This window comes from Apodemus sylvaticus, chromosome 15, assembly GCF_947179515.1.
Source record: "Apodemus sylvaticus chromosome 15, mApoSyl1.1, whole genome shotgun sequence".
NCBI classification, from domain to species: Eukaryota; Metazoa; Chordata; class Mammalia; order Rodentia; family Muridae; genus Apodemus; species Apodemus sylvaticus.
In genome coordinates, this window is record NC_067486.1 from 51,015,157 (window position 1) to 51,033,605 (window position 18,449).

At 35.2% G+C, this 18,449-nt stretch overlaps 1 protein-coding gene across 6 annotated transcripts in view; it reads left to right on the forward strand.

The window, feature by feature from the left end:
• The first annotated feature begins 46 nt into the window (after positions 1–46).
• The window catches only part of Dzip3 (DAZ interacting zinc finger protein 3), a 60,410-nt gene continuing 42,007 nt past the window's right edge, over positions 47–18,449 (forward strand). For 4 of the 6 annotated variants that reach the window (XM_052159106.1, XM_052159109.1, XM_052159110.1 and 1 more), the window contains exons 1-7: positions 56–337; positions 7,118–7,218; positions 9,697–9,769; positions 12,575–12,730; positions 13,987–14,103; positions 15,693–15,773; positions 17,160–17,284. In XM_052159106.1, coding sequence (XP_052015066.1) covers positions 7,187–7,218; positions 9,697–9,769; positions 12,575–12,730; positions 13,987–14,103; positions 15,693–15,773; positions 17,160–17,284 — 584 coding nt within the window. In that variant the 5' untranslated portion in view covers positions 56–337; positions 7,118–7,186. Of the gene's footprint in view, positions 338–7,117; positions 7,219–9,696; positions 9,770–12,574; positions 12,731–13,986; positions 14,104–15,692; positions 15,774–17,159; positions 17,285–18,449 lie in introns of those variants that run through there. The other 2 variants (XM_052159111.1, XM_052159108.1) reach the window with 2 other exon arrangements.

Sequence of the window (18,449 nt, forward strand, 5' to 3'; positions counted from 1 at the left end):
CGGAAGTCTCTGAGCAGGGGCTGCTGTCTGTGATTGGCAGGGTTGGCCTAGGTTCAAGGCGCTTGGGGTTGCGGGAAGGTGGCCGGGCACCGCCCCCCGCAGCCCCCTTCGGTGGAGAGGCCGCGAGGCTTCGGGTGGAGGTCCGCGAACACGCGGGATCTCGCGAGACGCGCTAGTGCGGCTCAACCTGTGGAGGGCCTCCGGGGTGCTCGGGGGTCCCTGCGCCGCGCGGGCTCGGTTCCCGGGGCTTCCTCGGCCTCGGCGCCGCGGGCTCGGCTTTCCGTTCGTGCCTCAGCCTCTGCCCGAGACACGGCCGCTTCCCCCTAGTCTAGACACGGTGAGGAACTCCGAGCTGTATCTGTGGGGCGCAGGTTTGCACGCGACGGGGGTGGGGCCCCGGGCTCTTGTGTCCACGGGCGACGCGCGCAGGGAAAAACCTGTGGCGGTCGGGGTGCCGCGACCCGTTAGCCTGGGCTTTCCCGCAGGCTTCGTCAGACTCCCTAGAGAGTGCACCCCGGAGCTGCTCCCGAATGCGTCCTCATCAGCGTTGATGTCTGTGGGCTGAGGGGCCTGTTCTTGTCTGACACGATTATTTTGCACATGTCTGTGACGTCAAAGAAATGGCACGGTTAAGATTTTTTTATTATTATTTTAAATCAAAGGTAATGTGCACAGATTCATAACGAAGTGAGTCAGCAACTGTTTCAGGAGCTTGATGTCATAGAGTAAATGCCCATTGGACTAAGTTTCTCTGAAATGTGGGAATTCGGAAAACGGGTGTTTTTTTTTTTTTTTTTCTTTCTCGTACCTTTTAAAGACGTCATTTATTTTCATATTAAAAAAATTAAAGTAAAGCTAACCGATGGCTGAAAATGATTGTGCCATTGAGATATTCACCCAAGAATTTGTAGCTAATGTATTTATTCATTCATTCCATTTTAAACAAATACGTAGGGATTAACTGTCACTCAGAACAAAGATGAGGACGTGGTGCCTGCATAGAAGCAACCATCTCATAGTAGTCTAAATAGAAAAGTACTGTTAGAAGTCACTGCATAAATGAGAAATACATCATCAATAAAACGTAGAGCCAGTTTGCTTATAAATAGTTTTGCACCTTTTGTGTCTGCATTTTACTGCTTTACTCTTTTCCTGAAGTGAAATCTAAGAGTAGTCTGTTTTACATGATAGTTTTATTCAATAAATTCTTATTTGAGCTTCTCCAGTGGGGTGGGCACTCTTCTGGTCACCGTATACTTAAGCTGTGGGCATTGGATTTAGCATTCTGGTAATACAAAATGTAATAAGCCAAGGAGAAAAAATAATCTAGAATAATGATGATCAGAACAGGAAAAGAAAAGGTCAGAATAGACCTCACTGGAATCACACACATACATACACTTGAGGAAATACTCTGAGTAGCTGACAAGTGTGTCAGGAAGAGCCTCAATTAGTTTCATCTCTTTTTTAATGACATGGAAGTATGAAACAAAATTATCAGATCCTTGTTGACTGAATCTCTTGGCCTGTAAAATTAAGGTTCATAGCATGTTCGTTAATAGAACTTTAGCAAATGTCAATTTCTGCTTTTCTACCCTGGTAAACTAAATTTGAAAAATGTCAACTCTTCTATTTAAATTTTTATTGACTTAAGCTTTTATTTATTATTCCCTCAGTCTCTTTATAATTTTAGATTTTCATTTTGACTCTAGTTCTCTCGGTTGTTCTCTTGAGGACTTTATTGATTTTACTTAACTTTACAAGCACCATCTTGCATTTTGTCAATCCTTTTTTGTTCCAGAATTACCAGTTTTATTTTTGTTTTTTATTCTGACATACAGTCAGTCATTACTTGATCTTTTCCAGTTTTGTAAAAATTGGAAGTATAGTGCTTTTCTATAGGTGTGCATGTAGATATATGTGTTTGTCTTTGAGATTGAGCCTCGTGTAGCCAGGTGGCCTTGAACTTACTACTTACTCAGGATGACTGGATTTTTTTCTGTATCTCCTGCCTTTTGAAAGTGCTGAGATTACTAGCATGCTCTGTTATAACCAGCTTATACTGTATTTTCAATATCAAAGAATTTCTAAAGACACTAGCTAAAGTGATGGTTTTTCATTTTGCGTTAAATATGCATAATCATATTAGCCAGCAAGATTAGATAGATATTCATTGAGTATTTCAAAGGGGTTGTCCTAGTTAAGGTTCTGTTGCTCCCATGAATCACTGAGACCAAGAACAGCATTGTTTTAGCAGAGCTATTTATAAATGTTTTAACCTGAGGAGTAAATAGCCATTGTTTTCATGGCATCTTAACCTGGGTACATCCATTCTAGGTACATTCCAAACACTAAAATTAAATTAATATTCGTACCATGTAGCTGCTGTGGTCAGAATATGAAATATTCCCCACAGGCTCGTGTATTTGAGCACTGGGTACCAGCTGGTGCCACTGTTGGGAAGACTGTGGAACCTCTAGAATGTAGAGCTTTGCTGGAAGAGGCTGCTCACTGGTACAGGCCTTGAAGTTTTATTGCCTCCTATTTCCTATCCACTGTCTGTTTCCTGCCTGCAGATAAAGTGTGACTGCGCAGCAGACTTCTGATCCTGATGTCCTACCTTCCCTGCCATGATGGAATGTATCCCTTCAAACTTTAAGCTAGAATAAACTCATATTTAAATTGCTTTTTGTCCGATATTTTGTTTTGTGATGAGACAGGTAATTCAATAGATTTGACTATGTAAGTACAGAAGCAACTGGCTGGACTTAAATAGAATTAAAGATGTGTACCTGTTAGTATTTGCTATCATTTCAACACTTGGGAATCTGAGGTAAGATCATGAGATTGAAATTATCTCCAGCTACGTGACCAGATATGGTATTCAAACAAACAAACAAACAATAAAACAGAAGAGAGGTGAATTTGTTCCCTTCTAAGAAGTTGGCAGGCTGCAGCCTAGTACTAAGACTGACTGTAGTGGAATCTTGACTCTGGAATTGTAGCCTAAGGAACTGAGAATTTTCAGTTGCCTTATAGGAAACCAGTCTGTTCTTGACTGTAGTAACCTAAGAAAAAGAATTTACCACATTAATACCCACTAAGAATCTGTACTGGTGTTTTTCTAACATACTTAATCAGATTTACAATACTTACATAATTTTGGTAAGCAGCTCCTATAACAAAATGTCTTAATTGTCCTTAGTAGCTTCTTTCTTTCTTTCTTTCTTTCTTTCTTTCTTTCTTTCTTTCTTTCTTTCTTTCTTTCTTTCATTCATTCATTTATTTTGTGTATGTGAGTACACTGTTGCTGTCCTCAACAACATGGTATGCTTCTAATACCAAAAGAGGGCATTAGATCCTACTACAGATAGTTGTGAGCCACCATGTGGTTGCTGTGAATTGAACTCAGTACTTCTGGAAGAACAAGTCAGTGCTCTTAACCACTGAACCATCTGTCCAGCCCCCTTAGCTAGTTTTCAGTTGCCACTCTCCTTTTTTAATTTTTTAGGAAAAAATCTTACTGAGTTGTTCAGGCTGAACTTGAACTTGAGAGCCTCTTACCACAGCATCCTTTGTCTCTGGGATTGTAGGCCAACTCTGTGCCACTGGCTTTGACTATAAGTTTTTTAGTAGGTATTACTTCTCATGCCTTAGAAGTTTTAATTTTTTTCTTTTGGCAAAATTAATAACTTAGCAGTGTCAGAATCTGTCTATCAACAGACTCATAAACTTCCAGAGTATGTTTAATTAGTGCTGGCATAAGAGTGTAGCTTTTTAAACTACCAAAATTATCTATTTAGGGTTATTTAATGCATCTTTCTGTAATAGCAAAATTCTTCAGTGTCAAACTCAGAACAAGTGAAGTTTTGATAAGTAGTTCTTTCATTAAAAATGATACACTGGCTAAAAGCATGATAGATGTTTATATATCAATAGGAAAATGGAAAGGGCTAAAGAGTGAGTCTTATGTTGCAGTTTGTATCATATAATGTATATGAAAAGCAATTTTTGTCTCATTTCTTTAATCACTTTATTATCATTGCTTCCTATACAATAGTGCTTTCCTACCCCAGAGGAATGGAGAAAAGGTGAACTAATTTTGCTGTGTACCTAAACAGTGAAGTGAGGAAGATGTTGGTTATGATTATGATAATGTTTATGCTTGTAGCAGAAATGTGTCTTATAGTGCCTAATATATTTACACAATATCACAAGGCCTAATATATTTACAACTTCATAAAAAAAGTACAGGTTTCATTATTTCTATTTCCAGATAAACAGATATACAGAATATTTTTTAATTTCACATAAAGTTGAATAACTAGTGTGCCTAAGAGCACACCTATATATTTCAAAGTAAGTCCAAAGGAGATAATTTATCATTTCTCTTTCTTCTAGACATGTTTTATTATCTGTATTTGTATATGTCATAATTAGATTGGTCTTATTTTTCTTCCTGAGAGCAAAATATCTGTCAACTACTTAATGCTTCTTTGTACAATATAGTCTTTTAACTTAAATGGTTCTTGATCCAGCATAATTTGGTGGTCCAGAGGATAAGATTTTGAAGTAAACTGGTTGACAGGATGGGCTGACAGGAGGTAGTTTAGTTTACAAGTAGAAAATCCTTAATAAAATTTTCTCCTAAAAATACCAAATAGTTCTATTTTCAAGCCACTACCATTGAAACAGGTGCTCAGTCTGCTTTAATTGTTTTTATATCTATCTATAAGTTTTCCATGTGCCTTCTGTAAGTGCCAGAGTGGGGAAGCAGATACTCTGGGCCTTTGCACGCCCTCTGCAGTGGGATCTTGTTGAAAATTAGTCTACAGCTTGGACAGGTAACTTAGTCAAGATGAATATTTGAGTGGATTTTTACAAAAGCAGTCTGGGGGAAGTAACAGGTGTTATAATCTAAATGTTTAAAGTATAAATAATTGTCATGTCTGTTTTGATGTGGCAAATTATGTCCTTAAAAAATGGGAACCAAATCCACTTTTACAAATGAATAAAGTCATTGATAGCCCATGGAAGAGATCAAGTGGGACTAATTTTAGAAAAGTTGTTCTTGGAATAGAGCTAAATAAATAGTCAAAAATACATTTTAGTCTCATATTGTTTCATTTATATTGTCTGCATAGTTTTACTTTTTCAAGAAACATCCACAAAGCTGAGCATGGTAGCAGACATCCTTTTGGTTTTTTCAAGACAGGGATTCTCTGTGTAGCCCTGGCTGTCCTAGAACTCACTCTGTAGACTAGGCTGGCCTTGAATTCAGAGATCCTCCTGCCTCTGCCTCCCAAGTGCTGGGATTAAAGGTGTGTACCACCACTACCCCATGGTAGCAGACATCTTTAATGCCAGCACTTTGGAGGCAGAGGCATATGAATCTATGAGTTCAAGGCCAACATGGTCTATGAAGGGAATTCTAGGACTACACTGTGAGACAGTGTCTTTAAAAAGGGGGATGGTGGAGACAGATCTATAAAAATTCTTTAATGTTTGAGCTAGAGAATATACAAGAACTACTACATCTCACTTCTTGTTTTATGGAGCTGTATACTATGGTTTTGGAAGAAAAGTGGCTATGTAGCATCTTTATAGTAAAAAGAAAAAAATCAGCACTGTTAGTATAATTAAGCAGGAACTGATACTCTTCTATGGGAAGCCATTTGACAACATGCATCAGTTAACTCAGTAATGTATCTTTTCATTTAGCAATTCTACTGTGAACTTATTGTAAGGAAATACCACTAATATAGTAAAAGGGTTATAGACCAAGAAGATGGTCAAGGAAACCAACCATTGTTGCATGGAGTGGCACAGGCCTTCAGTCAAGGTGTAGCATGTGGTTTCTACTACCCCACTTTAAGCTCCAGGCGGACCAAGCTACCAAACACTGCCCTGCTTCCCTTGGATCCGCCGAAGAAAGACACACACAGACGCATTAGTTTATTTTTAAAAATATGCTATTTAGCTAAATGGCCAGGCTCTTCTCAATCTCCCGAGGCTAACATACTTTCACTCCCAGCGAGCTGAACACTTTTCAGCTTAGTTACCGAGCTCAACATCTCTAAATTGTCCCTCAACTTAGTTGCCCCGTTACATACTGAGTTTTCTTGCTCAGTACCCTAAACCTGCTCTCTGTTTAGGTACATTTCTAATCTCCTACCAGCTACCTCATGCCCAGTTGGGGAAGCAACCAATAGCCACTCCACCTGAGGTCTCAAGCTGGTGAATCTCTCCATCTAAAGCATGGCAAATTCTCTTTTCTCCTCTGACATCCCCTAGCTGTCTGGGAAACCTGGAAGTCCAGCCTCTTCCACTTAGCCATTACCCAATAGCATCTTGATTGATCAATCAAGAAACAATTTGGGAACAGGACCCTCAGCATTCACACTCAGATTCCTGATAGAAGCATCAGAACCATCCCCTACACACAGGAACATAGTTTAAGCCCTGCCTGTACTACATAATGGGCTCAAAGCTAACCTGGGATCTTGAATTTGTGAGATCTTGGATTGCGTTCATGAGTATTTGAATAGTACAAATTGGTCATGATGAGTTTATATATGTTTGGGGGTGTGGGACATATGTAGTATGTGTATATATATACATACATACACACACACACATATATATATATAACCAAAGGTAGAGAAACAATAGTCATCTGGGAATATTGGTGAAATAAATATCAAAGTGTGCTATGCAGTTTTATACAAAACCTAATAGAAAAAAAAAATACCAAATAGGGGTAGAGAATAGAACTTGAATGGAACTGTACTTGTCTGATATGCACAAGGTTGTAAGCGTAGTTCCCAGTACTAGAAAAACAAGAATAACTTTATAATATTAGAAAGTAAAATAACATAAAAGATGGTTTTGATAAACATTCTGTGCTTTAAAAGAATAGATGATTTCAATATAATTATAGACTGATAAAATATTACTATGCCTAGAAAAATGTCAATTCTAAATGGTGATTATATTTCGGTATTGAACCTATATTATTTTATGGAAACATTGAAAAATTTTATAAATATTTACTGGTCTATATAGAGAAGGAAAAGAAACTTTGTATCTTCCTATTAATATTATTTTTTTCTTACAGCTTTAGTGGCCATAGCAGAAGTCAGTTTGCAAGCATTGGAATAAATCTTGTAAAGGAACTTTGTGCAACATGGATTCTCTAACAGAAGAATTTTTTGTAAGGTAAAGAATGGGTTATGGCAATGAAACTGCATTTGTTATATTGCAAAACACGGTACAGCATTAGACTTTCTTCCATAAACTTTAAAAACTAATGTGAAATAAATGCTGCTAAGTTTCAGGGCAATTTAGCAACTTCAGTTGAACGGAATTATAGACTCAGTGAAGTCCAGTTTTCAGAAGAGCTCTTTAGGGAGTCTTCCCTAGCTAAAGAACTGAGGGCCAAATAGTGTGCCATACTTAGGGACTTTTTTTTTTCTTTTAAGATACAAAGTCACAACTTTGAAAAAAAATATTTTCAGTTGTTTGGCAGTTTTACTTGCTGAGTACTAATTATAGATTTGCACTTTCTTGATATGGAGTTTTGTTTTCTGTAAAGGAGATGAAAATTAATTGAGGTATGTACTTAGTTTTATTGTGAAACCTGGAGAAAATATAGGAGTTAATGATATTTGTATTAGAAGCTCTTAAGCGAGTGTCTTAGTTATGACTTTTACGGCTGCAGTGAAACACCATGACCAGAAAGCACGTTGGGGAGTCTTATTTGGCTTATGCGTCTACCCCAGTATTCATTGTTGAAGAAGTCATGACAGGATCTCAAACAGGGCAAGAACCTGAATACAGGAGCTGATGCAGAAACCATGAGGAATGCTTCCTATAGCTTGGTCCTGCTTTCTTACAGAACCCAAGACCAACAGCCCAGGGATTCCATCACCCATGATGGGCTGGTCCATTCTCCTCAATCACTAATTAAGAAATGCCTTGCAGCAGGATCTTACAGAGACATGTTCTCAATTAAAGTTCCCTCCTTTCATATAACTGTAGTTTGTGTGTTGATGTAAGACTAGCCAGCTTGGGTATGTAGATGTTTCCAAGCTGTCACAGTTGATTTTAATATGCATCTGGAAGTGATAACTATTATTTTAAAGAGTAAGCGATCATGAAATAGAGTCAGCAAGTATTTATTGAAGGACATATTGTATTCCCACAGGTCTTGAAAGGCTTCTGAATACTGCTGCATTCATTCCCAGATAATATGAGCTTATTAGGCAACTAAGAAATTAAAGTTAATTAATTTAAGTAACTAAATAATCTGTCTTAATAAATTGTCTTAGCCATGACATACTAAATGTACTGAGAGTCATATTTTGAACTATTTCTATACTTTTCCAGTTTCCTATATAATATCATATATAATAAATGAAAAATGATTATCAGATGCATACATAAAGTAATGATATTTTATAACTTACAATTCTGTGTAAATCAATGTTTCTCTTCTCAATATTGTATGTGCCCCTCTACTGAATTACTAAGAGCACAGAAATCATGTATGATCCTTAGAGTTTTTACATGATGCTACTAACAATTTTGTAAATCTTTACCAAAGCAACTTATGATTTCTAAATGTGATAGTTACCATAAATTAATATGCTGTGAAAAACTTGGCAATTTTAAGTTTAGAAGTTCTTAAATAAAAAATTGAGGTTGCCTATATATCTTTGTAACTGTGGCATTATGGCATATACCTGTTATTTGTTTTGATCTTTGTTTATTTTTGAGAGAGAGACAGAGACAGGGACAGAGAGACAAAGACAAGGTGGGGAGAGAGAGAATATAAAGCTGGGTGGATAGGAAGGTGGGGAGGAATTGGGAGAAGGAAATACATGGTGTAAAATTAAAAGAGAAAAAATTCTAACAAAACAGGTGTTTTTGTGTGTATACACATGTATATATACATGTGTTTCTTCATACATATATATTTATATGTGTATTATGCACACACACACACCTTCTTAGCCATTTTTATATTTTATTTTCATACATCTATACACAAAAAGAAAATCATCCTTTTTAAAGACATCTTCACCTTAATATACTCTAAGCTTGTGTGTATGGTCTGTAAGTGTGTGTGGTCTGAGTATGTGAGGGTGTGCACTCAGGCCTTCAGAAGTGTGTAAAAGAAGGCGAAATCATTGTCCTCCCTAAATTTTGAGGCAGCATTTGTCACTGACCATGGAGTTCCTCTTTCTATTCCGCAGGCTGGCCAGGGGCTCTGTTCATCCCCTACCACAGCAGCAATGGGACTGGTTATAGGAGTGTGCATCCATGCCTGGCTCTCCACTTGAGCACTGGAGATCCAGTCTTAGGGCCTTGCAGAGCAGGCATATCACCCACTGACTCACCTACCCTTCTGTTATTTTCTCCTGTATATTTTTGTCTGTTGTGTATTTGGTAAATGTGCAGAGGTAATTATCCAAGCTTGAAGGTTTCTCTACCATCATCAAGCAAGGGCTTAGCGTAACTGTTCTCTAACTTGAACCTCCCATGAGATGTGGTACCTCTTCCCATTTCAGGCTTTGATACACATTTGTGATACTTTTGAAACTTTGAGATAGTGATTCAGTTTGCTGATTCTTTACTGCTACAATTGTGATTTTTGTGAGGACATTCTCTTAATATATATTTTTGCTTTTGAAGTGGAAATCCTGAAGTGGAGGAACAGACCAAAGATGAAACTGAGAACATAGGAGAGAAAACAGTCAGTCAGCTGGTAAGAAAATCTGTAAATTAGTAATGAGTTGATTCATTTGTATATAAAGTTATAATGCACAGACTAGTTGTAAAATCTTTAGTAAGTCACTTTCTGAAAAAGTGATTTTTTTCATAATAAGTTTTTCTGGGATTATTGCTGCTATATGTCAAGGATATGCTAATCCTCATGAGAAGTGGAAATGTGTTGAAAATTGAACTGATTCACCCAGAAACATTCTAACAACCAGGCTTCATTTGGTAATCTGTCTTCTTTGCAATAATGTAGATGAAGCCGTACTAGGCAAGCACTATATATCCTAACCTCGTTTATCTATAAAAAGGAATATTCAAGCAAAATCTATCTATCTATCTATCTATCTATATCTATATATATATACATATACATATATACATATATGTGTGTGTATGTATGAAAATATACATCCAGAATTTTTTACTGAAAAGTTTTATTGATTTATTTTTAAAACCAATTTTCTTTTTCATTATTTTTACTGTTAGAACTTCTAAGTATATATAAATGAAAGATAAGATAATGAGTTCGAGTTATATATTAATTTAAAACTCTTATTGATGATGGGCTAGAGAGATGGCTTAATGATTATAACAGTTGATATTCTTGCAGAGTAAATAGATCTAGTTCCCAGCACCCACATAACAATAAACAGCTGTTTGTAACTTCAGTTCTAGAATATCTCATGCCCAGTTTTTGCCTCTCTGCACACTCAAGCACATATACATGGTACCAATTCATACATTAGTCTTTTTGACATCTAAGCCACCTCTCCAGTTAAAAGGTTTTAAATTAGATTAAAATTTATCATTATTAGTATAATTGTAGAAGATTCAAATGTTTATGTTATATGTTGAATATGTTATATTCAATGAAAGGTTGAAGAGAAATTTGAGTTTTGTTACTATAGTTTTACTTCTCATTGAGTTTTATCCCTATAAGTTTTCCTTAATGATTCATATTACATGCTAATGCAACTTGAATAGTTTTATAATAACATATGAGGAACATATGAGTTTGTTACTAGAAAATAGTATGTATTCTGATTGAGAAGAATTAGGAAGTGTAGCCTTATTGGAGGTGGCGTGTCACTCTCTGCCCTGTCTGTGCCTCAGGATGCAGCTCTCAGCATCCTGAGATGTCAAAAAGACTAATGTATAAATTGTTACTAGTTCAGAATAGTTACAGTGTGTTCCAGTATACACAAGTTATACAATTGAGGAAAAGTAGGATCCAGGACTATTAGGTCCAAAAAAATTTTTTTTAAAATAAATATTAGGATTATGAAATTAAGAAAAGCTAGACACTTTGCCTTACTTTCTTACTTTTGTGATAAGACACTGTAACAACTTAAAGAAGAAAGCATTTCATGAGGGCTAGGGTTTCAGCAATGAGTCCATGACCATATGGCAGGGAGTGTGGCCGCAGGCTGGCAGGCCTGGCACTGGAGCAGTAGCTGAGAGCTGCATCCTGAGGCACAGACGGGGCAGAGGGTGACACGCCACCGCCAATAAGGCTACACCTCCTAATTCTTCTCAATCAGAATACATACTGTTCAGTCTCAACTTGAGTTAGATGTTAAATAAATTTCCTTAAAATTATTTGGGCATATAATATTTTGATAGCAAATTTTAAATTGTTAAAATTGCAATACAAAAGAAATAATTTAACATCCTTGAATCTATGACATTTCTTTAAGAAGTGTATATTCATGCCATAATCATGTCAGTTTGTAAATTTGTTAACCATGTCAGATTCTTTAGTAATTTTTGAGTATAGAATTGATTTTTAATTTGACATACATGTACTACAGGTAATAATCATTCCTTTTAAAATTTTTAAATCTTTGTGAGCTTTTTAAAACTTTTTGAAAAATTCCAAGTCAACAGATTACAACAAATAATGTAATAAGTATTTGCACAATTTTCAAAGATATTTGACATACTTTTAATCTTATTTAAAAACAATTTGATGCATAATTGTCATGTGTAAGGTACTATGAAATATAATGTGCATAAATTCTTCAGAATAGCTGCCGATGGAAGAATAATTTTGAGACTCAGCCATAGAGGATAGAGGATAGACTGTGCTGCAGTAGCTTCTATTAATTCTTAATTGCAATTCTTAATTGTCTGATTATTGTTCTGTTAGGGATCCAAGAATCAAACCTTCCACATTTGGTCATTTTCAGTGACTCAAGCTCTGTAGGTCTGTAGTAAGCTGTTCTGATTTTCAGACACTAACTGTGATACCATATTCTTAAAGCTTCTCTCCTTCAGAGTAGTTACAGTCTGTCAGTTGTGTCCTTCTGTCTTTCTCTTTTCTTCACTGACTCTTCACAACTGATGTTAGTAGGTAGTCTATAAGGATTTGACTCTTTAGTTATCAATTAACCTTTAATGATGGCTATATTAAGTCTTTAAAAGTTAATTCTTTAAATCTCAAGGTTATTGATAATTATTCAGTTCTGCCTAAATTGAAATAAATCATTCTATTTCTGTTTAAATTCCTGTCACTTAATTCATTTAAAATTACTATGGTTCTAGAAGCTGAAAGATCAGCCATGCCACTTAAAAAACAATGTTTTCCTACTTCTGTGTAGATAAGTTTCTTGAGCAGAGATAGTCTTATTTTACATTTTATGGTATGATCATTATACACACATACATACACACACACACACGCACACATACACACACAGAACTTTATCTCTTTAAAAATACTTTTAGTGATTTTTATCACTAGAATAAATGAAACTATATTAAGTAATTTAATAAATTAAATGTTTTGTAGGACAAACAGAAAATGGATATATCTACTGATCCTGAGCCTGTTAACCCACTATTAGAAGTAAAGAAGTTATTAAATGCAATCAATGCTCTTCCCAAAGGTGTGTTCCCTAACATTGAAAAGTTCATACAAGAAGATTTCTCCTTCCAGACCATGCAGGTAACATCATCATTTCTCTTTAGTGAAAATGTATACTTTTCTTCATATGACTTTTAAAGCTATATAGTATAATCAGAGTCATAAAATCTCTATCTGATTGTTGCAAAAGGTTTTGCTGTTCACCTGGACTACACACTTATTAACAAAAATTTTAAAAGTCATTATAGGAATGTATATTTGTAATAGTAAACTGAAATTCAGTGTTTATTTTAATTTAGCTGTAACATAAATATGTCTCTCCTGGCCATGATCTACTTTAATATTGTTTTCCTAACTTATAAAATAATGACTTTTTTAAAAAAAATGTATTTATTAATAAAATTAATTCCCTACAGAACATAAAGATTGGGGCATTTTAAATATTTCATCTTTTGACCACTTTCCACCTGAAAATTTTTTATATCATCTGGACATATAATATGCAAATCAAATAGTTGCTACCAATAAAATATAAGTTTATTCAGTGTAAATATAATTTGACATTTATTAAAAATAGTAGTAAGTTTGCATACTAATAAAGTAGATGTTCATTTTTATACAAAGAATTAAATCTTGACTGAATATTTGCTATTATACAGTGTAGCAAAATTTTCCATAGTTAAAAACAACATGTATACTGTTCTTTTTGGGGGTTGGGGCTGTTTTGTACTATTTAGTTCCAGCTCTCCTGAAACTCCCTTTGTAGGCCAGACTGTCCTTGAAGTCCCAGAAATTTGCCTTCTGCATGTTGTGTTTAAAGATATGCATGTTGTCCATGTGAACTAGTTTGCTGTTCACCTGGACTACACACTTATTATGGACTAGGTGAACTAGTCCATGCCTAGTTGTATATTTTGATTTTATAGTTAGCAATGTTAGGTTACTGATAGAAAATAGACACAGACAACAGAGCCTGTTGGTATTCTTTTCCATTTCAGCCGTGCAAGGCCATTTCTCTAGATGAAAAGCTGCTGAAAGCTCTGTCTAGCATCTCAGACAAAGAAGCATTGTATGCGTGCTAGAAAATGGGAGGAGTTAGAAAACAGTGGGATCCATACTTTTTCTACTTTGTGGGGGGGGGGCTATGGAAATTCCTACTGAGGACATTAATTAGATTCCTTAACAATAAGCTTAATAAACAAATATGTAAAAAATGTATAGTACTAATGTAATTGAAAAAACCTTTGGCTTCAGTGGGGTTTATGCATTTTTCTTTTTTTATTATGTATTTAGAAATCCTAATTTACAAAAATTATCATTTCAATTATTCTTCACAGAGGGAAGTTACAACTAATAGCCAGACTGGGGAAGAAATTGTTCCTGCTTTGACATTACATTTTTTGATAACACAACTGGAAACGGCACTTAGAAACATTCAAGCGTCTAATTATACTGTGAGTGTTTTGCATTGAATGTTTGAAGTCATGGGCTTGTGTAACATTTTCTTTATTGAGAGAAGAGCAGCATGTGCCTATTTCTATCTTTCTTATTAAAAGACACTTAACACTAGTTGGACTGGACACCCCAGTCCACAGAGTCATAAACTTCAGAAAATCATTTAGACACAGAAAAACAGCTATGTACAGAGTCCAAAAATGTCGAACATTTCAGGTGGAAGGGAAGGCTTGAGAGATGTTGGTCAAAGAATATGAAATTTCAGTTAGATGGGGGAAAAAATGTTCAAGAGAGCTGTTAGACCTTATTATGATACTAGTTTAGAGTAATGTATTGCATTTTTAAGTTTGAAAGTAGACTATAAATGTTTACCACAAAAAATGATAAATATGTAAGACCCTTCATGTATAAATGATCTTAACTTAGTCATTCTGTAATATATATGTAACTCAAATATTGTTGTATGTTATAAATATATGTACATTTGTCAATTAAAAGAAAAATTCTTAGTCCCGCTCCTTTCCCCTACTTACTAGCCTCTTCTGTTGTGCTACTCTTCTGTGTTTGCAGGACACTATTTCCTTTTATCCATCCACTACCTCCAATTCTTATAGTCTTTCTGCTCTGCTCACAAAGATCCTTGAGTCTTAGGAGGAGGGGATGTGAAATAGATGTCCTATTTAGGGCTGAACATTCCATAGTCTTATTTTTAGCACTTTGATCAGTTATAGATTCTCATGCTAATTACTGTCTACTGCTAATAGAATTTTCTCTGATGAAGGTTGAGAAATGTATCAATTTAGTATTATAATGATAAGTCATTAGGAGTCAGCTTAATACTATGTCCAGTTAGGAGTATAAAAGTATGAGGGCCTGTGACTGTCTGGCTGCGAGTTCTTGGCCTGATAATAATGCCATAGATGGGTTTTATCTTGTGAAGTAGGATTTGAATACAGTTGGAAAGTTGTTGGCTGCTTACGAGATGTTCGTGCCACTATTGCACCATTACCAGGCTGGACATTATTATAGCTCATAGAGTTCACAGCTAGGAAGTATTGATTACTTTCTCCTCTGGTAGTGTGCATAACAACTCCCAGCACTATGAGAGCTAGCCAGTGGAGATGAAGGTTCTAGGTCAAAACCGTGCTCTGTGACTCAAGAATATGTATCTTCAGCAATACTGTAAAGTTCTGAAAAATAACCAGTAGCAATGGCAGTAGCCTGTAGTTCTTGAGTGTCTTCAGGTGTTCATTGGTCAGCAGCATGGAAAGAGGTATCCCATTCTTGACACTGGGCTTTCATTTGTTACCTTATAAGGGTTTTAATGGCTAGAATGTTACATAATTAAAGTGAGAGAGCTTATTCTGTGAAAATCTAACTTTTGATTAAATGTGCTTTTATCTTCTTTGATGAGATTTCTTTGCTGATAGTTTTATCAAATATTTCTCTGATAATTAGCAAATGATGTATAATAAAATGAGAATTTGCACCATTTTTAAAAATTATTAAATAATTCAAGTATTTTCAATTAACCCTGTTAAACTGAATAGTAGTTTGGTGTAAATAAACAGTTGACATATTTTTATAGGCACAACAAATTAATGTTGGTTATTACCTGACATTACTGTTCTTGTATGGAGTGGCACTCACTGAAAGAGGAAAGAAAGAGGTATGTGGCATGTATTATTTACCTTATAAATCTTTTTATATACCTTGATTTCATTGAAGCAATTGATAGTGTTGATTAAAAAATAACAACTCTGGAATTGAAGGTTTCCTATAACTTTTCTATCTTATTTCTATGAATAATTATGTTGAAGATTTATATTGTTGTTAAAAATAATGGCTAAACAATATTATCTTAAACTTTCTTAAGTCTATTTTTATCTTTTAAGTGCTTATTTGTATACTTAATAATACATATTAATCTATTTTAAATGAAGCTTAATCTTTTTTTTTAATCTTACTCTAGTGAAATACAAATTGTACCTCAATATTTTTGTTAGTTTTCTGGCTTTTCAAGACAGGGTTTTCTGAGTAACCTTGGCTTTCCTAGAACTCTCTCTGTAAACCAGTCTGGCCTTGCATTCAGAGATCCTCCTGTCTCTACCTCCGTAGTGCTGTGATTAAAGACATGTATAAACACTGCTGGGCTCAAATTTTTATTTTGTCAAAGTGAAACCAAATGAATAGAATCTGGAAATTAACTTAAAATTTTCCTGTTTTAATTTTTCATTGTCTTATTTAAATTTTTGTAGCCTTGATACTTTTTTACTTTCTTTTTTACCCATATACACACACATACACACATACACACACACACACACACACACACACACAACTGAAGCATCTTAGAATTGATTCTAGTCTTAAGTTACAAGTCCATATTATGTTTTACCCCTATGAAGAAACTATGTCTGTGATCAAGGAGTCACCTATTTTCTCTTTGAAAAGCTAGGAAGATTATGCGATGTTTTAAAAAAAATATGGTAAATATATTCTTATAGTTGTCAGACATGTTTCTCTTTGGTTGACAATTTTTTGTCATTTTTCTATCCAAAAATTGTTACACTTTTTAAAAAATGGTTAAAAATCTTAGTTAAAGATTTTGTGTTTTTGAATGATGTTAAACACTTAGTACCTCATTTTATAGTCTTTTTTTAGAGATGTTAAGATTATGGATATTATGTTAAGATTATGTATGTATATTAATACATGACCATATAGCTGAATCAATGTGTCCGTCCTCAATTTTCTAGTTTGGGAATGAGTAATACCTATTTTAAAAGGTATTTTTAAATAGGAATAATACCTATTTAAAGGGGAGGGGGGGACTAGGTTTCAGCCGGGCGTGGTGGGGCACGCCTGTAATCCCAGCACTTGGGAGGCAGAGACAGGTGAATTTCTGAGTTCCATGCCAGCCTGGTCTACAGAGTGAGTTCCAGGCCAGCCATAACTACACAGAGAAACCTGGTCTCAAAAAACCAAAAAAAAAAAAAAAAAAAAAAAAAAAATCTAGGTTTCACATAGCCAACCCCCATTTTTCCCATTACAGGACTGCATAGAAGCTGAAAATAAATTTCTGGTGATGAAGATGGTGATCCAAGAAAGTGAGATTTGTGAAAACTTTATGTGTTTAGTTTATTTTGGACGTGGTTTACTTCGATGTACTCAGAAGAGGTAAGCATTTTATTTATAGGTATATCTTCACTTATACCTTTCAGTACTGTAAAATGGGAATCAGCTTTGTATAGAATATAAATGATCATAACATTTGTGGTCTTGGAATGTTCCTTTCTTCTTTCTAATTTCTGGTAGTTAATCATGCACTTAGAACTTTACAGGCCATGGCAGTGTGAGGCACCCAACATTGACCTGTGGGCTTTAGAATCTGACAGACCGGGATTCAAATACATTTTTCTACCACTTACCATAAGAAACAGTTTTACCTGTTTCTAATATCTAAATGCCTGATTTTCTAATATCTAAAATGGAACAAAAATTACTATCTATATCACAAAAATACACATTAAATATTTACAGGGCAAATAATAGTGGGTGGTGTACAAAACAGTGATACAGTACATGATAAATGATGATTGTAGTTACTGACATTCTCACCACTGAGATTTTTAAGCATAATTGGTCTGAATTGAAAGATAATTGGACATGGTTGCACATGCCTGTAGTCCCACAGTACAAAGGCAGAGGTAGTGGGATCGTGAGTTCAAGGTCAGCCTCAACCATAAAGTTAGACTTTTCCTAAGAACTAAAAGACAACAAATGCAAACAAGCAAGGAGTGGCTGTGAGAATCCTGAGTGTTACATATTTAGGAAGGTAAAATTATACAGAATTACCTTTGTGGTCTTTGTTCAGGTCCTCTGTGAATATTTGTAGCTTTTGTAGCATCAATCATTTGCTACATTTATCTTAAGCATCTAACATAGTCCAAGGCTCATTGTGCTGGATCCCAGGAATATAATAATTTATAAAACAAGACAGTTGTCCTCAGAACTAAAAGTATTGTGAAGGATATAGATTTTAATATAATAATTACTGAAAATACTTAATGAAAAATAAAATACATTGAAGAGTTATAAAGGAAAGTACAGTAAATAATCCAGGTTTTTCTTGATATTCTAAAACAGTTTAGAAAATCAACAAAAGTTTGAGGATATAATTGTTGGCTGAGATATAAAAGTCTACTGTGAAAAGGATTACTGCAGGGAAGAATCATTACTTAGGGTTTAGTTCCTATCCTCTAGTATGACTCTTTTGTCCTAGGGAATCAGGGAATTCCCCCTTCCTGTTCACTGGGTCTGGTTAAGATGGCATCCTCAGGAT